Raw genomic sequence first — 24432 nt, 5'->3', positions numbered from 1 at the left:
TCAGCTGGAGAACCACATTGCAAAATTCAGAGAAGGGTAAATTTAAAGGGGACAACTGTGTTTCGATTTGTGTAACTGCGTCAGCTTGCCTTAAACAGGAACTCAAATTTCTCCCCACCTCTAGCATCAATTCATGCCGCTTGGATTCCACTACGAAAACAACAAGGATGCCATCTTACCTGTTGAAGCCACCCCCTGTGGTAGACAACCTCAAACTCCAGAAGGACTTTGGCCACCCTGTTGTAGTTGCGGATTATGGACTTGGCTTCTGCTGTCTGCAGAACGAGGGGGTGCTTCTGGAAGAGATCCATGGGTTCCTGGATCCTGTGGAACAGCTGCCGAGCCCACAAGATCTTACCAGCCATGGGAGGAAGGTTGCGCCCCAGTGGTGGGTCGTTCTTCTGCTTGGAGTACAGCTTAGAGACCATCTCAATGTCGTGACCATAGTTTTGAAGGATTATCTTGTATTTCTCATCAATCCCCAGGTTAGGAATTCCTAGTCTGCAAAAAGAAATCACCATCAGAAGAGGTTTGTGAAGACGGAGTTAGTTCATTGGTTTCTCTTCATAGAATCATAGGACAAGGTTGCGTACCAAGGCACTGTCTTGCCAAAGGCAAGGTGGGTTTTTTGTCTAGGATTCAGAAGCAATACGAAACACAAGTGGGTGAGAAGATTTTACTGTATTCCTAAATAGCAAGCAATATACATACATAGTAGGACATGCACTTCGATCTGCCACTTGGCCCTAGCCCTTGTCCAGGCTTCGGACAGGATTCAAACCCCAGATCCCTTTAACCGGATACCCTTACTGAGGAGGGGCAGATGAAGGCTACAACCTCCCCTCCATCCAAACAAAGGCACAAAGGCTTACCCAATGCCTAACCACCACTTGAGCCCAATGCCCACCCTGAAAGCTGATTGGTTGAGGTAGTCCCACAGGGGGCAGACCCTAGCAATGATGACATGGCTGATGTGATGCGAGGGAGAGGCGGCGTCCCTCTGCCCCCTTGGCAAGTAAATGTTGAGACCTGGCTGCCTGGCCACAACGCTGCCCACCGGGAAAAGGTGAGCGAGCTTCACAAAATAAGTCTTATCAGTGGAAGCCTTACACAAGGACTTTTGCTTGCAATGGGTCTTTCCTTCCTCTCCACCCCCATAAACCAGGAGGCATAGGAGAACCCTCAGAATCGCTTGCAAGGCAAGGAGGGGGTCATTCCCTCTGGCAAGCTGAAATGGTTGGGTAGACTGGACATTTGTCCTAGCATGACATTGCATTCCACCTACAGAGTTGGAAGGGACTACAAATGCCATCTAGGCCCTAGATGATAAACCCACATGCCATGGGAATTCATGTTCTTTTACCTGTGAGCAACACTTTGAAAAATTAATTCAAAAATAAAGGATGAAAGGGTTACATATGTACTGGTAGCTTCACATTAAATGGTTAAAAGTCATCATCTTTACCTTTCGAACTTTGACAGCATACTAAGGGCTCTTTCGGTGTTTGTAATCTTTTCAAAGGTAATATCCATAAATGACTGTAATTGTTGCTGCAGGAGGAAAATATGAGGATGGAAGACGTTTATTAATTATATTCTAAATTAACTAGCGCAGCCAAAGGACCGCCTCTTTCCATATGGACCTACCCAGATCCTGAGACCATCTTCTGAGGCCCTTCATGTGCCTCCTCCTCGAGAGATCCGGAGGGTGGCAACACAAGCATGGGCCTTCTCTGTGGTGGCTCCCTGTCTGTGAAATGCTCTCCCCAGGGAAGTTTGCCTGGTGCCTTCAATATACACCTTTAGGTGCCAAGCAAAAACGTTCCTTTTTAACTAGGCCTTTGGCCGATTTGATTGACACCCTAGGCCCTTTTAAAATGTGGGGGTTTGGGGGGGGGGTTATTGGGTTGTTGTTGTTGTTGTTTTGATTATGTATTTTGTGGTTTTGAAGTTTGATTTTGTTCTGTGAACCACCCTGAGACCTCCAGGTATAGGGCGGTATATTAATATTAATAGTAGTAGTAGTTATGAAGGGGTGTGTTTATTCTCAGTGACGAGGGTGATCAAGAATAAAATTTGTGAGTATTCAAACTTACATGAAGATCGTCTGTTTGCTTGCAGAACTCTTCATAGTCTTGATCAAAATCAGTTTTCCTCTGATCTAAAAAGTTGTACTGCTTCTTCTTCATGGTGGCAATAATACTCTAAATATAATTGGGAGTGAATATTGTTACAAAAGTGCATTAATGTCATCAGCAAAGGACTAAACATTTACTTTTTGTCCCCCAGTGCCCAACTAAAAATACATATTTCACATGGGAGGGGGACCTACACAGCTTATATTTACAATAGGGTAGCTGATAATGCTAAAACGCAGGCAGCATTCATTAACTAGGTAATAAAGTTTTGCACACAAAAAGGCTCAACCCAATGAGTTCTCATTTAAAAGCCATATTTCTTTCTTTGCACTCAAACATGCAAAAATGTGCAACACTTCTGTAGAACACACTCTGGTGCAATTACTTATTTTGACAAAGGATATATAGAAGTAGAAATATAGGAGCTTATAGGAGTTGAAACACAACGTCCCAGTGTTATTTCCTTTCATTCAAAGGCCTCTAGTGAGAAGCAAAAATGTCATATTCATAACCACAAATCACAGCATTGAAAACCCTGGCGCAAGTTACCTCCCATTGCTCCTGCATTGCCGCGGTCTGTACAAATGAAAGTACAATAAGATGTCTTACATCATTAATAGTCAGCAAACTCAAGGGGGTGAGAGGTCTCTAAAGGATTTCTTGACAACCTCGGCAAACTACAATTCCCAGGATTCTCGGGCAAAACCTATTAACAGAACCGTTCACCCGGTTGAAGACCAATATAAAACGTGCAGCAAGCGAAACACTGGATTTGGGTCCAAAACTCCCTATTTGGGTCTTGTTCTCCCTCGGGTGGTGAACTATGCAACGCATCATGTTTTACCATGGAAGGAAATGACCGAGAGCTCCTTTATACAAATACAGTGGTACCTCGGGTTAAGAACTTAATTTGTTCTGGAGGTCCGTTCTTAACCTGAAACTGTTCTTCACCTGAGGTACCACTTTAGCTAATGGGGACTCCCGCTGCAGCCACACGATTTCTGTTCTCATCCTGAAGCAAAGTTCTTAACCCAAGGTACTATTTCTGGGTTAGCGGAGTCTGTAACCTGAAGCATCTGTAACCCAAGGTAAAGGTAAAGGGGCCCCTGACCATCAGGTCCAGTCGTGTCCGACTCTGGGGTTGCGGTGCTCATCTCGCTTTATAGGCCGAGGGAGCCGGTGTTTGTCCGCAGACAGCTTCCGGGTCATGTGGCCAGCATGACAAAGCTGCTTCTGGCAAACCAGAGCAACGCACGGAAACGCCGTTCACCTTCCTGCCGGACTGGTCCCTATTTATCTACTTGCACTTTCGTGCTTTCGAACTGCTAGGTGGGCAGGAGCTGGGACCGAGCAACGGGAGCTCACCCCGTTGCAGGGATTCGAACCACCAATCTTCTGATCAGCAAGCCCTAGACTGTGGTTTAACCCACAGCGCCACCTGGGACCCAAGGTACCACTGTAATAACCAATTCCCATGTGAAAATCAGCCAGAGTAGTGTTCCATGGCACACTAGGGTGCCTTGAATGATGGTCAGGGGTGCCATGGGCAACACTGGCCTCTGCCCCCCTTTCTTTCCCTCCCTTCTCTGATGCCCTCTTGCATTTCTGCCTCCCAAAGGCTTGCACAGTTGTTTGTTGCAGCAGCAGCAGCCCTGGCTACAATGTGCTCGCCAGGTGAATGGTGCCTCTGGGGCTGGCCAGAGGGTGTTGGTTGCCAGCCCTTGCTGTTGGGAATGGACAGACAAGTGAGAGGCTGGGCAAGCAGGCTGGCCTTTCTGGTGCTTGCTGTGTGCATGGCCTGCCTGGCAGCCAGGCAGCCGGTGCTGAAGGGGAGCCTTTCCGCCATGCAGGCGGGACAGTGCCCACCGCTGCCTCCCAATGCCCTTGTGGGGCAGTGTGCGGGGGCACCTCTCTTTGGGGCAGACCAGGGTAGTGGTGGCAGTTGCCCAAAGGAATCCCAAAGAGAGGGCAGAGGAGGCCAAGGGAACCCTCCACAAGGGTGTTCGGAAAGGGGAAAGGAGCTACTTGCTCCACAGGCAAGTGGGGACATGACTGGGCTCCTGAGCCCCACAGGGGGTACCACAGAAAGAATGTAGTTGGTCAAGGGAGCCACAGACTACAAAAAGGTTGAAAGCCTCTGGACCAGAAGAAAGTGCTCAGGCCAAGCCTTAGTCCAATTCTAAGTACAGGGAATTAATGGCATGGAGAAATTTAGACAGGCCTAGTACCAGCTTTTGGCATACTTGTCTGTGTTAGGGTCCAGCAGTCCTGTCATGAGCACGACAGTGGCAGAAAGCTGGAAAATGTGGCTCTTTTACGCAAACGTCCTGGGTTTGGAGGGCTCAAAACCCACCATGATAATAAAGGAGAATAAGGTGGAAGTGAGGCAGGAAAGGCCTTCCCTTATCCTAACAGCATGCCCTATCTTGTCACCTTGACAAAATGCTACCTTATCCTAAAACAAGTTTTCCCTTACATCCTGTCCCTTAAGATGTACACCAGGTTTGTAGGTAGGGACAGTGATTTGTTGTGGTGGTGGGGGGGGGGTTGGGAGGGATGACAATGATAATGTGCCAGCACTCGCATATTGATAAAAATGCAGTGGGCACCATCACAAAATAGCTGCCTTGGGCAGCAATACAAAGAGCTGGCTATAGTGTAGGGAACAGAGAGAGAGATGAGGTTGAGCTCAACTATGGATGACTAAATCCATTTAGGTTGGCATTCTGCATACCTGATATTTAGTGGCCATCACTTCTAGTCCTTCCATCTTGGAGTCTTGCAAAACTGAGTAGGTTGTGATGGTATCGAAAATGTGCATAATCTTAAGTAGGCGGCGGTGAAAGGTTTCAAATTTTCCAAAGATATACATCTCACTGAAATCAAACTGACGCTCGGATGGACTCTGTTCCAGTTTTTGTTTGGTCTTGTGGAAACAGTTCTGGTACTCCTTAAGAACGCGAGCCAGGAAACAAATAAATAGATGGATAAATGGAATTGGGCACCATGACAAAAATGGCACGCTTGTTTACGACACACATGATCATCAGTATACTAGGTTGCTTTGATACACTGACTTTAGGTATTTCTTTGCATAAGTCAGAGAGGCTCTGAAAAAGAAATATCCCTCTATGAAACACTACTATAACAGAATATTTCGCTATGTTTCTTGACAATCCCTTCATCTTCTTCCTTATCCCCTCCATATCTTAAACCTTGATTGTAGAATTTGTCATTGATTCATTGTTATATCTTATACCAGGGTATCTAACCTGCAGCCTATGAGCCACATCTGGCATCACTAGAGGTTTTTTGTGCCATCCCAACAATTCCACATTTTTTAAAGTGTTTTCTTTGTATATTGGTTGCATCCAACCTTGGTGCCAAAAGATTTTTGTAGGTATGCCCAGTGTTAGTATTTCATGCACCCGATGCTCCAGATGTGGTTGGTGTAATTCACACGCCTGTCTGGGAGACCCTGGGAATGGAAGACGACCTTATCTATCTTCCATTGTGGGTACTGTTGGGCTGTACTTTTGCTTTTACTTCATTCTGTTCTCTCTCGGAGCTGATGAGAGAAGACGCCATAATTATTTGTCTGTACATAGTGTGTAAATAAATATGTAGATTAGCTCTACGATGTCTCACGCTTCTTGCTGTGTAATGCTAGAAGACTAGTGTGCATATACCATCTGGTATATGTCGCTGAACGCACTGGAGAAGAAGGGAAATGTCTTTTCCAGAGCTGTGCATACTGGAGGATGCTCAGACAGCGGGGAATGCAGGAGCACCTCAGGGCATTATTCCAACATTGGTAGCAGAGGATGGTTCTGAGACATCGCCCTCTGGAGCAGCAACACCGGTTCTGCATCTGGGGGAGAGGCTGCCGGTCGGCACAGAAGCATGGAGTTCAGAATGAACTGAGCCGGGAAAACAACCTGCATTCCAGACCTGCTACTTTATTACCTGCTACGAGGTAATAAAATCCTCGGGGAAGCGAGCACCGTTTGCCGGACCTTGATGCGCTGCTTTCACATTTTTTAAAAGAAAGCATGCTGGCTGCTTCTGTAAGTCATACTGTGATGTCAAAAAATTTCTGTGCTCCTCCGAGCCCCCGCCCCACATTTTAAACTATTCTTATTCTTATTAGGTTTATATACTGCCCTTTATCCAAAGATCCCAACATTAAGAACATAATTTATACAGCACAATAATAAAAGCACAATACAGAGTATAATAATAATAGACAGCATAATAAAAGAAATAATGCTAATAACAGCCTCCGCCCCCACATTTAACAGGCCAGAGTATTTAATGTCCAAAGTACTGGAGAAAAAGGAATGTGTTCGCCTGGCGCCTAAAGACATGCAATGATGGCACCAAATGGGTCTCTCCGGGGACAGCATAATGAATAAGGAATGATTTAAAAATAGTGGGGAAATGTCAAATAGCCTTGAGGACTGCAGTTCTCTCTACAACCACTTTAACCCTTCAGCCACACCCACTTTGACATGTGACCCATGGAGGGTCGACCATGGCTCATTGTAACGGTTAGCTACCCTGTCTTATACCACGTTATAAAGTTACCTGCTTAAGTCGTATAGCGGCCTGTATTTTTTCCAGAACTACATCTTGTGGCTGATCCCAGATGGTTGCGGTGTTATTATTGGTGATATAAGCCTTGCAAGCAGTTATCATTTGATTTGTAACCTATAGGTAAGACAAGAAGCTTAGTCTCAGTCAGCTTTTGTGTGTGTGTGAAATCAACAACTGTCTATCCCTGTTTCGGCTTGATCCAGGCCATGCATTTTGCTAAGTGTAAAAAGCAATCCATCCCCGGCTGCTAAGAAATGTAAAACAAAGAAATATGGAGGAGCTTTAAGTCATAATGATAAAGGAGGAGCCAGTCACTGGATACCTCCCTCCCTTGGTGCTTATTTTTCATGAGCTCCCTTGATGCCCCCCCCAAAGTACTAGGAAAAAGAACGCACAACAAGAGAAATTTCACGTGATAAGCATAGTGTGCAGCCATATCCCAAAAAAATACATCTAGCTTCAGTAGGCTACCATGAAATAACATATCAACTTGAAAATTATGTCCAAGAGATTTATCAGTGACTCAACAGATCTCCATCCCCAAACTGAACTGAGCCTAATTTTGGCAACTTAGCTTTCAACTTTGCATCTTTTCGCATTCTTTTTTCAGATGCTATATTTTCTATTGAAAGAAAGCTCATTTATCCAATCGTATGATTAACTATGGCTGTGTTTGCACATAATGCTAAGCCATGGCTTGCTTTAACCATAGTTTGTTCAAGAAACTGGGAGTTGTTTCACAGAAAAGCAAACAAGCCATAGCTTGCTTCTCAAAGCTTAGTTTCTTTTCCTGATGCTCTTGCCTTGTGCATCTGTATGCAAGACTGTTCAGTTCAGTTATCATGCCATTGTTAAAACAACTTAGGCTCAGAAACCAAGAGCAAGCCATGGTTTCACATCATGATGTGTTGCCAGAAATCAAACCATGGTTCAGACATTCAAAACACATACACTTTTGCTAAACAAACCATGGTTTAGCATTCTAAGTTTTTTAATTGTTCACAATAGCCAAACTTCATTTCCCAAGAAAAGGAAAATTATTTAGTAGAGTCTTTGTACCTACTTTCACAAACAAAGACGTTATCTTCTCCGAGGTGTTATAATAGCGTGAGATACTGTGGATCATTTTGATAGCATGTATGAGTCCTGGAATAGCATCTACCATCGTCACCTGAAATGCCAACATGACAGTAAGTGCAAATTCTTGTGTGTGTCATTTGGCCAAAGTGATCACTCAATATTACTCAACATGGACCAAGAGAGGTATCATTTTGAAGACAAAATGCACAAACTGTTAAAAAATATAAGGTTAATATGTAAAAAAAAAAGTAATGTCTGTGTGCATTGTGTATGAAAACATTTTGCAAAGAGAAGTTTGCAGTAGGTTAAGCACTAGATAAATTTGGCAAGGAGAGACTGGAGATTTTCCATTTACTGAGTATGCTAACTGATTACTCATTTCTGGAGATGAAACATAAGAACTCAGCATGACAGCAGGAGAAAAAGCCAGCAGCAGCAGCAGGAACTTAGCTTGTTGAACAAGCAAGTTACTTAGGTTCTCTCTCTGGGAGCAGAGAGAGGAAATTATTGAACTGAATTAAGGACTTAAAGCATAGCTGCCAAGTTTTCCCTTTTCTCACGAGGAAGCCTATTCAGCATAAGGGAATTTCCCTTTAAAAAAGGGATAACTTGGCAGCTATGACTTAAAGAAGACTGGGATCCATCGCTAGTATGTTTAAGAGCAATGTTTTACTTTGTATTTTGTAAAGTTTATTTGTAACTATTGCAAGACTATTTTCAGTAAAGCTTTGAAACCCATTCTTATGGCAACAAATTCATTTTTCTACTCTGCACAAGGTCTAAATCAGGGATTTAGTTGGCAGTGACTCTATTTGCAAAGAGTTTAATTAAACGTTAGGATTCACTATCATTAGCTTGTCCCCTGGAAACTCCTTTGCTATACAGAAGCATATCTTTATAACAATGATTAATTTTTTAAAAACTTACAGGATCACTGTTGTACAGAGGGTCACAACATTTCTCAAGCGTATACAGATACTTCACATTATCTTTGGCTTCATTTGCTGCGTCCGTGATCTGAGTGTCCAGCTCTCGCCAACTCTTGGAAAATGAAAATGCAAAAAATATCCTTTACTTAAAATTAAAACACCTTTTTTTAAAAAGGGGGGGATTTCTGAAATGAATGCTTTTGCCCTCAACAAATAATGAACAGCAATCCCGTCTCAGGTCAAAGAACCACCATAGCTCATCCTATGAAAGCAATAAGAAGCTGACTTCAGACCAGCCTCCCCCAATTTAATACCTTTCACATCTTTTGAACTACAATCCCCATCATCAGCAACTATTGGCCATGCAAGCTGAGATTGATAGGAGCTGTAGTCCAATCCATGCAGACGGCACCAGGTTCAAGAAGGCTGCTCTTACCAACATATATTTACCCCTTGCCTATGCGCTAGGAAATTGCCGCAGGTCAATTTGTATTTAGGGGTATAATTAGGGGTGTCATTTATTAGGGGTATAATAAGCCCAAGGATATATCATTCATTTTATTGTATCAAAGTATATATCAAGCATAAGGGACATTTAAGAAGCGAGTTAAAGCCTTTGTTTTTCAACAGGCATAATTTTCTGTGCTAATCTTCATGAATTGTACAGCAGTTATATATATATATTACATTTTATAAGCTGAGTTGAAAGGCTCTCCCTGTGTGTTACTATATATACGCGTTATTTTTTTATTGTTCTAGTCCTGAAATGTACATTTTATTACGAGCTGCCCTATGGGCTAACCCCAATTGAAAGGCTCAGTGTGTGTTGCTATATACAAGTACTAATTTTATAGTATTTTATTGTTCTGTTTATGGAACATGGCACATTTTATTATAAGCTGCCTTTTGAGCTTATTGGGTGGAAAGTCTCTCTCTGTATGTGTGTTTGGAAACAAGTACTGTATTGCCTTTAAAGAAAAAGGAACGGGGTTCTAAATCTTATGAACACACCAGCAATTAACCAGCAGACTTACCTTCAGAAGTTTTGATTTAGCAGCTGTAAGCACTCCGAGCACAGCCTTTACATCTGGGGTCTTCAGCTGGTCCACCAGGTAATTAAACTTGGACAGTCGTTTCTTCCAGTGATCCAATTCTGCTCGTGGCCCCAGATCATCTGCTTCCTTCCGCAGTTGGCTATTTTCCGCAATGACCTACAAAGTCACACAGGAGGTTGTTATCAGGTGAGTATGGGGAGAGCTAATTGCTCTCAGTGGACTGTGTGCAACCTGCTGGGTTTTCAGTGTTAACATCTTGAGTCTGGTTGGATGCTGAGTCCTTAATGCTAAGCAAGCTAGGAAGAAATTGACAGTTTACTTGAGAAATGCACTTTTCTCTTAATGAATTTCCATTAAAACTTCTGACAGAAAGATACTGGCAGTCAGCAGTCAGCAAGACCTTAGTATCATAATGATGAATTATAAGTTTGGTTTTGTAAAAAATAATAATCATCACAATGTATAGTAAACTATTCACACCTGGAATGCTGTGTCCAATTTAGGTAAAGGTAAAGGGACCCCTGACCATTAGGTCCAGTCGTGACCGACTCTGGGGTTGCGCGCTCATCTCGCATTATTTGCCGAGGGAGCCGGCGTATAGCTTCCAGGTCATGTGGCCAGCATGACAAAGCCGCTTCTGGCAAACCAGAGCAGCACATGGAAACGTCGTTTACCTTCCCGCTATAGTGGTTCCTATTTATCTACTTGCATTTTGATGTGCTTTCGAACTGCTAGGTTGGCGGGAGCTGGAACCAAGCAACAGGAGCTCACCCCATCACAGGGATTCGAACCGCTGACCTTCTGATCAGCAAGCCCTAGGCTCAGTGGTTTAGCCCACAGCGCCACCTGGGTCCCCCTATTTGGGACACCACAATTTAATTTGGGACACCACAATTTAAGAAGGATGTTGAAAAGCTGGGATGTGTGCAGAGGAGGGCAACCAAGATGATAAAGGGTCTGGAAACCAAGCCTTATGAGGAACGGTTGAAGGAGCTGGGTATGTTTAGCCTGGAAAACAGGAGACTCAGAGGAGATATGGTAGCCATCCTCAAATATCTTAAAAGGCTGTCACATGGAAGATGGAGCAAGCTTGTTTTCTCCTGCTCTGGAAGGTAGGACTCGAACCAATGGCTTCAAGTTACAAGAAAGGAGATTCTGACTCAACTGGAAGAACTGTCTGACAGCAAGAGCTTTTTGACAATGGAACAGTCTCTTCTGGAAAGTTGTGGACTCTCCTTCCTTAGAGGTTTTTAGCAGATGCTGGTTGGCCATCTGTCATGGATGCTTTAGCTGAGATTCCTGCATTGCAGGGGGTTGGACTAGATGACCCTTGGGGTCCCTTCCAATTTTACAGTTGTATGATTCTACAATTCATCGAATCATCACCTGTTCAATTTGCTTAATCCAGTTGTACCGTGTTTCTCACATTTTAAGACATGTCTTATATTTATTTTTTCTCCAAAAAAACACCCCAAGGCTTATTTTCAGGGGATGTCTTATTTTTTTGTTAAGCTTTTTAATTTTTTACCGGTATTAAGCTTTCAGAGAGTTTTGCTGGGTCGGGCTCGGTGTGGCGCGCGCTGCTGCCCTTGTCGGCTCCCGCTGGGTCGGGACTCGGCGCTGTGACATCAGCAAGGCCGCGAGGGCGGTACTGTCACCTGGGCAGCCCGGGATCTCCATACACGTGGCCCACTCAAGACATTAAAAACAGCAGCAGCTGGAGGGGCTTTGCCCAGCCACTACTTTTTAAACTCACAGGGCAGCGCTAAACCAGAACGGGGTGCCTATCTCGGGGTGGCTTTCTCCCCCTCCCAGGCTCCTACCTTCGCATCTCCTTCGGTGCTGTTGCTTTTTGCACGCAAACCAAGCTCCGCAGTGCTGGGTGGGGGCGGACTCAAAAGCAGAGCCAACAAACCAGCACCAGAGCTTCAAGCCGGCGCTCTCTCTATGGCACAAGCATAGAGGCTGCTGCCCCATCGGAGCCTAGAGCGGATTGGTCAAACTCCGCTTCCGGGTTGCGTTTCCTTAGAAACCCGAGGCGCGGCGACCCGGAAGCGCTTGCGGGACCAGTTCCGGGTCGCCGCGCCATGGCTGCGCTGGGAGCGTCGGGGTGCCTGCAGGGCGGGAGGGTCGCTGTGGCTTCACTGCTCCTGAGGCAGCACCCGCAGGGACGCTGCGCCGCGTGGGGATGGCGGGGCCTCCCGCTGGACCCAGCAAAGACAGCAGCGCGCGCTGCGCCGAGCCCCGACTCAGCGGGACCCGGCAAAGACAGCAGCGTGCACTGCGCGGAGTCCCGACTGAGCGGGACCCAGGAGAGACAGCAGCGCTTGGCGAGGTGCGCGCTGCAGAAGCGCCATGCAGGCCTGCTCCCACCACTAACACTACGGTACCCCAGCATGTCTTATTTTGGGGGGGATGCCTTATATTTTATTGCCTCCAGAAAATCGTGCCATGGCTTATTTTATAGGCACGTCTTAAAATATGAGAAACACGGTATGATTCTACAATTCATCGAATCATCACCTGTTCAATTTGCTTAATCCAGTTGTATGATTCTACAATTCATCGAATCATCACCTGTTCAATTTGCTTAATCCACACTTTCATGCAGGCCTCTATCCGTTCCAGAGTCTCCGTACTATTCGATGCCACCAGGTAGTCTGCAGGTCCCTTGAGGGTTTTCAGATCATAGGTTTCACACTTCTTCAGATTCACCTAAGCAATATTTTAACCCGTTATTGTTCCATGTATACGTTCAGTAACCCATTCACCCAAGGAATTGTGGCTGTGCACAGATTAACCTCAAGGCTATTGTCTCTGCAAAACGTAGGACCCACTCACTTTGAACTTCACCCTGCCCTGCTCTAGACTTCAGCTGAATAAGGTAAGGTAAAGGTAAAGGACCCCTGGACAGTCAAAGACAACTATGGGGTTGTGGCGCTCATCTCGCTTTCAGACTGAGGGAGCCAGTGTTTGTCCACAGACAGCTTTCCGGGTCATGCGGCCAGCATGACTAAACTGCTTCTGGCACAACAGGACACTATGACAAGTGCCAGAGCGCACGGAAATGCTGTTTACCTTCCCCGCTGCAGAGGTACCTATTTATCTACTTGAGCTGGTGTGCTTTCGAACTGCTAGGTTGGCAGAAGCTGGGACAGAGCAATGGGAGCTCATTCCGTCGCAGGGAATCGAACCGCCGACCTTCTGATCGGCAAGCCCAAGAGGCTCAGCGGTTTAGACCGCAGAGCCACCTGCTGAATAAACTGCATTAGCAGCATACCTCTGCTGCAGAATAACAATGGGCCATTGCCCACATGACCTGCTTATGAGCTTCCCTGAGGTATCTAGTTGGCCACTGCAGAAACAGGATGCTGGACCAGACAGGCCTTTAGTCTGATGCCACAGGGCTGTTCTAACATTCTTAGCATATAATTTTCAAATGATGCTCCCAGTAAATGCTGGGAATTGACACTCAAGAAACCTTGGAAGCTTGTCCATTACTCAAAGAGTACAATGCCATTGGTGCATACAAGTATGTCCTGTTTTAAACACATATGCACCTTGCTCAGCTAATATTCTTCTAATACAAAACCAAGAAAGTCTACCTTCTCCATCAGGCTCTGCTGAGCCCCCGAAAGGACACTAACAAATCCCTCTAGAGAAGCAATGAAGTCCTGCTTGATGTTAGCCCCTTTCTGTGGTCCACTCGACTCTCCCCAGCCGTAGTTCATTGTCTTCAGAGCTGGGATGAAGATATCAGACAGCAACTGCTGTACACTGTTCAGCAAACCCCCGTGAGTTGTATCCATCATATTGAAAGCCACTTCCTGGCAACAAAACAAAACAACGCATCCCATTGTTAGCTTGGGGCTTATCATACTACTGAAAAGAACACTGAGGACTGGAGCCTTGAATGAGGAGATCAAGCATGCAATCTATCCCAGTCTGTTTTGCTTGATAAATGGCAAAGTGCAAATCAAACTCAAGATGAACACAGAGCAGCTCCCCTATAAGTGCTCATTAATGTGACTAAAAAGCGGGATATACTCACACGATTAATATTTTCCACAGTGATTGGTTTGGATGGGTTAGTTCTGATGAAGAAAACGCATATGCCAGTTAAAGCAACATCCTTGCCTTCCGTCACAAATAATTTAGGCCTTTTGCTTTTAGCCGACTGAGGGATAGCTGCCGTAGAGCCTCCATGTCCTGGAACATTTCAAGAAGGGGAGGGGGGCAGTATCAGTGCAGCCAACTGAACACTATGCTCTGGTTATCTCCCGCTTGGACTACTGCAATGTGCTGTACATGGGGCTACCTTTGTAGGTGACCCAGAAACTACAACTAATGGAGAATGCGGCAGCCAGACTGGTGACTGGGAGTGGCCACCGAGACCATATCACAGTGGTCCTGAAAGACCTACACTGGCTCCCAGTACGTTTCCTAGCACAGTTCAAAGTGCTGGTGCTGACCTTTAAAACCCTAAACGGTCTCGGCCCAGTATACCTGAAGAAGCATCTCCAACCCCATCATTCAGCTGAGAATGAGGTCCAGCTCTGAGGGCCTTCTGGTGGTTCCATCACTGTGAGAAGTGAGGTTACAGGGAACGAGGCAGAGGGCCTTCTCAATAGTGGCGCCCGCCCTGTGACACGCTCTCCCACCAGATGTCAAGGAAATAAACAATTATTTGACTTTTAGACATCTGAAGGCCGCCCTGTTTAGGGAAGTTTTTAATGTTTGATGTTTTATCATATTATTATTATTATTATTATTATTATTAATATTTTATTTTATTTTATTTTTTATTATTCTGTTGGGAGCTGCCCAGAGTGGGAAACCAAATCAGTTGGGGGGGGTATAAATAAATTATTATTATTATTATTATGCAAAGGCCAACCTTTTGGGGGAAAGGGCTATTAACAAAGGGTCTCGCTAAGGTATCCAGTTAGGGTTTCTTCACACAAACAGGTATACAGTGCCCAATTACACAACATTTGATAAGTCACAACTGAGCGTGTGAACCACTTTGCACGTTATGCAAGTTGATTCAAAGAATCTTCTCTCTGTTGTGTTTGATCCTTGATAGGGCATTCAAGCATGCAGGTTATCACTTGATGCTAGAGCCACCCACTGACTAAAATGCATGCTGGAACATGTTGCTTAAAATCACACACAAGATTTTATCATGAACTTGCAGCCATCTAAAGCACACAGAAGCCTGCTTCCTTTCTGACATCTGCACTGAAAATTTGGGGGGTTTGGCATAGGCATGTCAACAATACCGTGTTCAGGTTATTTTTATTTTTATTTTTTTACAACTAACTATGCAACCCTGTGGATAGCTCAGTCAGCAGAGCATGAAACATTGTAATATCAGGGTCATGGGTTTGAGCCCAACATTGGGCTGAAGATTCTTGCATTGCAGGGGGTTGGACTAGATGAGCCTTGTGTTTCAACTCTGCAATTCTGTGATTCTGTAACCCAGGCATCCAATGGAGACTATCCATCTCTACCTATGCATGTGGCAAACAGAACAGGTGTGGGGAAAACCTACACGTTTCAGCCCCTGGGAAGAAGAAGAAGACAACTGGCATGCTCTGTGGGAGGTGCAGATGAGCCTCCCGTTGCTGTATAATGTCTTCAATACTATTTTCATATCCGTACCATACTTTTAAAGCGTTCTTTTACCACTTTAAAAGTCATGGAGAATCCTGGGAACGGTAGTTTGTTGAGGATGCTGGGAATTTTAGGTCGGGGGAGGGTCAGAACCGTTAACAAACTACAGTTCACAGGATTCTTCCAGTGAAGTCTCAGAGTGGTGCAAGAGTGCTCTAAATGTGTGGATGTGAGCTATGAGGGGGGCAGCCAAAGTCCATGGGGCAGGGATTTGAAAGGGGTTTGAAAGAACCCTTTAGTCCCTACCAGAGAGGAATGGCAAACCAAGCTGGTGGACTATGCCAAAATGGCAAAGTTGACTGGAAAGCTCAGGAACCAAGAGGACAAAAAAATTTAAAGAATGGGAAAATTTTATAATTTATTCAAGAGACCACTGTAAACAGTTAGCAGGATTTTAATCCCACATTACCGGGTTTTAATCCCACTTGTAATGTAACAAATACAGTGGTGCCTCGCTAGACGAATTTAATTCGTTCCACGGGTCTTTTCTTATAATGAAAAATTCGTCTAGCGAATCCCATAGGAATGCATTGAATTTTTTTTGGCCCATAGGAATGCATTAATTGAATTTCAATGCATTCCTATGGGAAACCGTGAATCGCTAGATGAATTTTTCGTAAAACAAATTCGTCTAGCGAGGCAACCTCCGCTAGAAAAAAACTTTCGTTAAGCGGAAATTTCGTTAAGCAGGGCATTCGTTAAGCGAGGCACCACTGTACTGTGGATAATATGGATGGATACATAATATAGATTATGGAATAATATTGCAGTTGTAAATGTTGACAAAAGGACCCATGAAGGAGATGGGGGGAAGTCTCAAGGTTCAGATCAATCTCTATATATGGATATGCATTTGGATTGTTATAAATTTATATTTGTAAAATCAAATAAAAATGATTTCAAATAAATAAATAAATAAATAAAAACCTTTAAAGAGCACATCCTGTGTGTGTAAAGAGCTGGTGGGTTGTATCTTTGACTCCTAAGGATGTTCTCGCAAAATTCTATGGGCAATACTTTTCCTACCTGTTTCCGATGATTCCATCTCTTGATAGTAGAACATGACGTGACGAAAGCCACCAGCAATGAAGAATTTATCAATACGCTCTATCTGTTAAAAGTTCATCATTGGTAGTCAACAATTCAAAGTTGAATGTATATCAGTGCCTTGCTACGAGAAGCAGCCAAGAGCTAAACATGTCCATGTGCCAGAATATTTGCATGCACTCGCAGAGTGTATAGAAATCAGGTCTTTCAACAACCTGCATGTGCTTTCAACACCTTGGGGGCCTATCTGCTCTTTCCAGGCATGGGTCTGTGCTTAAAAGCTCTGTGCCCAAGCATTTTATTTTATTTGCACCAGAGCTTTCTCTGCAAAAACCTACTCTTTAGTGCTCCATCGGAGCAAATATTTTATGTTTCCCACAAATTGCCATTTCCTCCGATTGAGCTTTAAAGAGTGGGTTTTCACAGGGAAAGCTACGGGGTGAAAAAGAGCAGAGCAAAGGTTAGTGTGGCCACAGTGGTGGAGCAAGCTGATCAGGCGCCCGGGGTGGCGCACATGCCCTACGCCCAGTGATGGGGCCAGCCACCCATGGGGTGGGGTGAGCTGGGGCAGGACACTCTGTGGGACCTCCGAGGAGTCTGCCTGGCTCCTCCCACTCAGCCACCCTACAGTTGAGAGGCAGGTGGCGGGCGGACTGTTTGGGGCAGCGCGGAGCCCGCGGGCGCCCTAGTCACCCGCATCACTCCCAGGAGAGACATGTGGCTCGTGCGCGACTTAGCCCTGCAGTGACTGCCGCCCGGAATTTTGTCACCCCCCTCAATGGTGATACCCGGAGCGAAACGCCCCCACTGCACCCCCCCTTCCTCCGCCCCTGTGTGGACAAGCCCTGATAATGTAGTTGAGTCTGCTGAAGTTTTAAGCTCATTTCAGGCACACAGGTCACCATTGCCCAATGGTGTGTGACCAGGAAATCATTGGGGAGGTCCGAGTTGCCCTTCCCTGTGCTCTTGTGTGCTCTTATGGGAAGGGATCGCACCACAGGATCTCACAAGGAGAAGAAGACCTTAAAAGGTCTTGCCCACAAGGGTTTGGGACCGTTTTGAACCCCAGGCTTCCCACTCACCCTTGGGTAAGAGCCATAGCTGCCAAGTCTCCCGTATTCCCCGGGAAATCCCCGTTTTTCCAGCTGTTCCTAGCTGAAAAAACGGATTTTTTTGTTTTTTCCGGATTATTCTGGCACGGCGGCCATTTTGAAACTGGGCAAAGCAGCATCAAAAGTCACTTCTGAGCATGCTCCGCCCAGCTCCAAAATGGCGGCAGCGCTACTTCCGGTCTGCTACTTCCGGCCCGGTCCCTTATTTCTCCGACAGCAACTTGGCAGGTATGGTAAGAGCATCACTGAGCTACTCAGGTCACTGGTTGATAGGATGTCAGGGACTGGCTGGATGAGGAAGAGTGGTAGGAGCCACCTGCCCAAGATGGTGACCAGATCATGGTGGTGGAGCAGTCTGGGAGAGGGATGAGCTGGGATGTGCTAGAAGCAGAGGGTTTGTGCAATCAAAGGGCATCAGGAGGAGGGCCTTCCAGGACAGGATTAGAGGCTGAAAGTCACAGTGTGAGTGCAGACTCAGGCAGAGAGCAGTCAGAGGTTGCCCTTGCTACACAACAGCAGGGCAGTCCCAGTCCTGCTGGCTCTCCTACCAGACAGGCCCACAGGGAGAGCCCACCGAACTCAATGCAGCCTTCATCTCTCATCCAAAATGAGAGGTTAGAGGGGGAAGTGTAGGGCTAGTGGTCAGTTTCAGCAATGTCTCGGTTAAATTAATATAAGCCGGAGGACTCTGCTGTGTTGTTATTTTCTGTTAATAAAAAGCTAATGGCATTCCTTCCTGCCCTGTGGATGACCTGGGCTTGCTTGACAATCAACCTCAATTGGCACCTTAGAAATTATGGATTTTTGAGAGTTCTGCAGAAAACTCCTAATCCAACTTCCCCTTAAATATAACAAAGCCTCAGTTGGCCTCTGGTAGCCAGGGTGTCCGGCTGACTACAGAAAGCCATCCGTCTTGGAAATGGCTCTGTAGCTTTGTGACATGCTCACACTCACAATGTGATTTCTACTGAGCCATAAACTGCCGTCCTGGAATCCTAATAGGATGAAGGGGGTGATCTATAAATATTTTAAATTGTGATCCTGACTCACTAGGATCATCCGTTTCCAGGAAGATGACCCAGAACTGAGCAGGAGGAGAGGAGGAATGCTAAAGCCTCAACAGAGGCAATAAACCGGCGTACAAAATATCTGAAGGGATTTTTCGAAAACCATTTTGCTCCATTTATGGTGAAGCGAGCGAACATTTGGCGCATGGCAACTTGCATGTTCTTAAATGCATTAAGAACATAGCATTAAACCCTTTTCGCTCCCAGCAGGTTTCTGCCTTCTGAAGCTACATCCATTAGCCTACCTGATTTCCTTCGAGGATTGCATCTTCCACTTCAGCCTTCTCTAAATCCACGCAGGAAGCAACAATCGACAGGATATAATCATGCCTGCCGTCCAGGTGAGCACGCTTCGCCTCTTTTTCCTCCTTCAGCTTTTGCTAGAAGGACAAAATTCCCATTATTACCTCAGAGGGAACTTAGCGTTTCTTTCCAGGCCCTGCATTAGAAGCTCAAAAATTCCCGATGTTTGAACCCATCAGTGATAAACCAGAAACTCCATGTGATATTCTTGGGGGAGGGGGAAATCTCAGGGTTCACTGGATAGGGCTGCAGTAATATGTAAGTTCCTTCGGATTCATTCAATGGGAACTTTCCCCCAAGTATAAATGCGTTATATGTAAGGCTGCCTCTGAAGACGGTTCGGAAACTTCAGCTAGTGCAGAATTCAACAACCAGGTTGCTCACCGGAGCAAGAAAGTTTGAGGATATTACACCAATCCTGATCCGACTGCACTGGCTATCAATTAGTTTCGGGTCCCAATTCAAAGTGCTAGTTTTGACCTATAAAGACTTAAATGGCTTAGGACTGCAAGGACCGCCTCTTTCCATATGAACCTACCTGGACCCTGAGATCATCTTCTGAGGCCCTCCTTCGTGTGCCACCTCCTTGAGAGGTCCAGAGAGTGGCAACATGAGAACGGAGCCTTCTCTGCAGTGGCTCCCCATCTGTGACATGCTCTCCCCAGGGAAGTTTGCTGGGCACCTTCATTATACACCTTTAGACGCCACACAAAAACATTCCTTTTTAACCAGCCCTTTGGTTGATCTATACCCTTTTAAAATGTGGCTTTTTTTCTTGGGGGGGGGGTGTTTGTTACTGGGTTGTTGTTTTCATTCTGATTATATATGTTGTGATCTTTTCTGTGAACCGCCCTGAGACCTCCAAGTATAGGGCGGTATATAAACTCAATTAAGCTTCATCATCATCATCATCATCATCACATAATGTATAGAATTGGGCTCTGAAGCTGTCAAGGGAGATAGGAATGCAGATGGACTCCAAATCCCCAGTGGCGGAGGAAGAGGAGCAGTCCGCCATGGGTTTCATCCCTGAGGGGGGGTGACTTTGCCGCGCCGCTCCCCTGGGGCACTCACTGCAGGCAGCACCCCCCTGGAATGCTCGACGCTCACCGTGAGCAGGCAGCCCCCTGGGATGCTCAATGCGCGACGTGGGCGGCACCCCTACAGCGGCTAGCCCCGCCCCATGGGTGGCTAGCCCCGCCCCTGCAGGCAGCTAGCCCTGCCTCCGGGTGCACAGCATGTGCGCCGCACCGGGTGCTCGAGCAGCTAGTTCCGCCTCTGCAAATCCCATCAGCGCCAGCCAATATGGCCAATGGTTAGAGGTGATGTAATTGTAGTCCAACTACCTCATGGTGTAATGAATCAGTGTGTCCAGCTGTTAACCGGAAGGTTGGTGGTTTGAGCCCACCCAGGGACAGCTGTGGGCAGGATTCCTGCATTTCAGGGGGTTGGACTCAATGACCCTTGGGGGTCTCTTCCAACCCTACGTTTCTATACATCTGGAGGGCCACATAGGCTTTGCCACATACAGTACCCACAGGAAGGGATTGGTTATGCACTGTTTTCCTGACTGCTGAGCGGACAGAATAATTTCTTCATTCATTTCCAACGGATTCTAAAACGCCTGCTTCTCAAAATGAGATATAAGAGGGCTTTTGATTGTCGCCCAAACGAGCCATGCATCATTTGGCTTCCTGAAAACGTCCTCGCCATGGGGTTAGAAAACAAAAGCCAATCATTTGATAAAAGCAACCTGAAAGATGGAGAGATCTCATTTCACCCTGGCAGCAAATTGCCTTCGACCATTTGACAATAGCAGCAGCAGCTGCCAAAGCTGCTAAGCAACAGGTTACCCAAGCTGCCACAAACAAAACATTACGGAGGGGGTGTGCCAGTTTCTAGTCTCAGGCTATCGTTTTCGGTCATGGTCCAAGCTTCAGAAAGCCAATTGGGGTGATGCAGGGGGATGTCGTTGCATTAAAAAAAACATGAGAAAGGATATCATATATAAGAACTAACATACTGTTCCCCTCAGTGGCTGGAAGGAATCCTGAGAAAGCCCACAAGCAGCAACATGAAAACAACAAAATTCTCTGTAGTTTTTGGGTTTATGTTTAGTTACCATGGCTAATAGACCTATTTCGCTTATTCCTCTAATGAAAGGAAGGGGGGCTGCAACTTGCCAGCGAAGGTACTGAAACAAAAGCAATCCATCATGCAATAAATAACACTCCAATATCAGCTCATGAATCACAAGATACGGTATTATAAGGATTCCAATATACACAGCTCAATCCATCATCTACGTTAAATATCTGAAAACAAGCCGTCATTCCATATCTAAAGACCTTCTAGAAGACGCGACGGTCTTTTACTACGGCAATTTTTTCCCATTCAAAATGCATAAATCATCAGAGCCCATAATGGGCGGAAGTTTAATTCATGAGGTAATAATAATAAAAATTATGCACTAATAATGATCTGTCACTCTTCTCCAAATTGAAAAGGGAAAAGGATTTTAAAAATAAATAAGAGAAAGAGAAGAAGCTTCACACAAGAAAACAGTCATTTATCTATTCTCCAGGAACACTTTACCTCATATTAAAACAAGAAAGTTCTAAGCAATCCTGTGCTTTCTCTCTGTGTGCAATCGTTTATCATCTTTATTGTTTTGAATCAATAAAATGGTTGTTTTGGGGTGTGGAAGGGTATCCTTTTGGATTCTGGATGTAGAAGGGGAGATTTAGAACTATGAGGCTCAAAAGACCATTCCTACCTTTTGTGATGTCTGTCCCCCACCCCAGCTACTGGTTTTTGAAAAATTACGGGAGAAAATCACATGCCCATCCTTCCACTTGCAGCTCATCCAGACCTGTGCTTTTCCCCAGGAAAACCCAGTCTTTACTGCTGTATTGGAACAAACAGCAACTGGGTTTTCTGCATATTGACATTTGCTCTGATTTAGTGTGTATTTTCTTCAATTATTATTTTTATTTGGACCATTTATATACCGCTCATGGTTAAACAAAACTCTTAAGCAGTTTACAGCATAGGTTAAAACATTTTAAATAAACAGCAAATACCAAAACAAAAAAAAGAGAGAATTTCTACATTCTATAAAACTTAACTAAATAGAGCATCCTCGTCAGTATCAAAATAAACATTGCCACATAAAAATCAGCTGCAAAAAAATGCAAGGAAAATCCATAGTGAAGGACTAAATCCAAGCATCCTCTAAAGATCAGGAAGCAAAATAATTAAAAATGAAAATGAGCTTAAAAGTATAATTTTCACCTTTAAAAAAACACAAAACTGATTCGCAATGAAGCAAAAGAAAACCCACTCATTCTTCTCCACCCCCATATGTCAATCAGTCATCCCATTAAATGCTGATTATTGAGCATTCATTCCCATTTACTCTCCTGGTCTTTTCAGCACATTTCCCCCTCACTTTCCTTACTGCAAAAGATTCAGGGAGGGAAGTAGGTTTGTTGCTCAAGAGCACCGAATCCACTTTTATTGCACAACCAGAATGGGTTGGTATGCAATTCCCAGCCGCAAAACAGCGAGGGGTCTCTGGCTCTTACCTTCAAAACTCTGCCAATGCTTTGTTTCCAAAGTTGTCTCTTCCCACTTCTGAACATTTTGCTAGCTAAAGTTCACTAACAGTTAATCGGAAGCCAGCATTTGCTTTGTTGCTCTGAGTCCCTTAGTCGAACTTTTGGGGGCATGAGGATCCCCGGCAAAGGCAGGTGCTTTGCGGATTGGTTTAGATTCCTGAATGTGGCCAATGTTCACAGCTAAAACAGATTGTGAACAGAGCCTGGCCCACCCATAGAAGCCACCCGGTGCTCTACAACTCGGGAGTTTGAGCTGCTGAGACAAGCCCAACGTAGGTGTGGTGTTGTTATGGTAGTGTTGACTTCTGAAACTACACCACCAAATTTGCATATCAATCTTAGCTGTCCCTGTTCCAGTGCTCTCTCTTTTTACCACTCTTTGGTCTTGTTTGTTCTATGGGTCTTGGGCAAACACTTTCCCCTTCCTTTCTTTCTTTTGCTCTGTGAGGCAAGACAGGTGAATGGCTGTCAAAAGATGTCAAACCTTACACTGGCTTTAATTAATACAGCCACAAACAGAAGCACAATCTCTGACTCAGAGCTCCATAATCGTTACCACAATCTCTTGCCATCTTGATCTGTACTGCCCTGAAATCTAATACTGTATGGTGAAATGTGGTGGATAGCTGCTTTTAATCAATGAATAGTTCAGTCTTTCTTTTTTAGGGGCGTTGCTCAGTCATAGAGCCTCTGCTTTGCCTAAAGTAAGTCCTTTGTTCAATACCTGGAATCTCTAGGGAGGGCTATCTCCACTTCCCTTTTTCTCAAGATGGTTTCTTCCCTCAGATTCTCGTTTCTCAGTCTGTTGCTTACCCTGCATCATCTCATCTCTGGCCAGATGCCTCCCTGACCCGTTAGTTAGTTAGTTAGTTAGTTAGTTAGTTAGTTAGTTAGTTAATTTGTATCTCAAAGCGGTTCACAGCATAAAAATACAAAATGCAAATATCCCCACGTCCTGGGACCTCAGCCTGCCTCACAAAGCTATTTCCATTCCTAGTGACTGTGTGAAGTTTAAATACCAGCCAGACTGACAACTCTCTATCCTCATGGGAGATGGGCATGAAACATTTACAGGTTTGTTCCCTCCCTGAGATGTTGAAATGTTCATCAATGTTATGTGCTATCACGCCAGCTTAACTGATCAGTGTCAGAGAAGCGAATGGCCTTGATGCATTTTGGGGGTACGAATTCTACGTTTCCCGTATTCAGTGACTAGCTTTGCAAACATAGGAAAGAGAGAGCCAATAGCCCTTAAGTTTGGATATGAAATTAAATGGGTTCATGCTGCGCAGTGCTGTGATAATATTGTGCCAGGACGAACAGCTCATTGCAGCTAAAACCAGCTTTCGCTTTAAAACACACAGCCAGCAGGATGCCACCTACAAGGCTATGAGAAGACACTTGAAAAGGGGTGAATTTCTCTTGCACTGCAAAATGCAGAAAAGCAATGCTGTGGTGCCCCCCAGTGGCCAATACTGTAAAATAAGCTACATTGAGCTTCCTACAGTATAAAGAAACAGTAAAGGTAAAGGTAAAGGGACCCCTGACCATTAGGTCCAGTCGTGACCGACTCTGGGGTTGCGCGCTCATCTCACATTATTGGCCGAGGGAGCCGGCGTATAGTTTCCAGGTCATGTGGCCAGCATGACAAAGCCGCTTCTGGCAAACCAGAGCAGCACATGGAAACGCCGTTTACCTTCCCGCTGTAGCGGTTCCTATTTATCTACTTGCATTTTGACGTGCTTTCGAACTGCTAGGTTGGCAGGAGCTGGGATCAAGCAACGGGAGCTCACCCCGTCACAGGGATTC

General features: G+C 45.2%; 1 protein-coding gene across 2 annotated transcripts in view; it reads right to left on the bottom strand.

The window, feature by feature from the left end:
* Positions 1–22909, bottom strand: part of DNAH5 (dynein axonemal heavy chain 5) — a 151871-nt gene extending 128962 nt beyond the window's left edge. The window contains exons 1-14 of one of the 2 annotated variants that reach the window (XM_035125561.2): positions 22591–22909; positions 18946–19080; positions 16501–16585; positions 13850–14007; positions 13404–13625; positions 12376–12513; positions 9778–9954; positions 8742–8855; positions 7798–7905; positions 6726–6848; positions 4873–5088; positions 2097–2204; positions 1466–1551; positions 180–501 (exon numbers count right to left, since the gene is read on the bottom strand). In XM_035125561.2, the coding sequence (XP_034981452.2) occupies positions 180–501; positions 1466–1551; positions 2097–2204; positions 4873–5088; positions 6726–6848; positions 7798–7905; positions 8742–8855; positions 9778–9954; positions 12376–12513; positions 13404–13625; positions 13850–14007; positions 16501–16585; positions 18946–19080; positions 22591–22647 (2049 nt within the window). In that variant the 5' untranslated portion in view covers positions 22648–22909. Of the gene's footprint in view, positions 1–179; positions 502–1465; positions 1552–2096; positions 2205–4872; positions 5089–6725; positions 6849–7797; positions 7906–8741; positions 8856–9777; positions 9955–11184; positions 11199–12375; positions 12514–13403; positions 13626–13849; positions 14008–16500; positions 16586–18945; positions 19081–22590 lie in introns of those variants that run through there. The other variant, XM_060278039.1, reaches the window with a different exon arrangement.
* Positions 22910–24432: the final 1523 nt, after the last annotated feature.

The sequence above is a fragment of the Zootoca vivipara genome, chromosome 8, assembly GCF_963506605.1.
Source record: "Zootoca vivipara chromosome 8, rZooViv1.1, whole genome shotgun sequence".
Classification (NCBI taxonomy): domain Eukaryota; kingdom Metazoa; phylum Chordata; class Lepidosauria; order Squamata; family Lacertidae; genus Zootoca; species Zootoca vivipara.
This window is presented reverse-complemented; position numbering and strand designations above follow the sequence as displayed.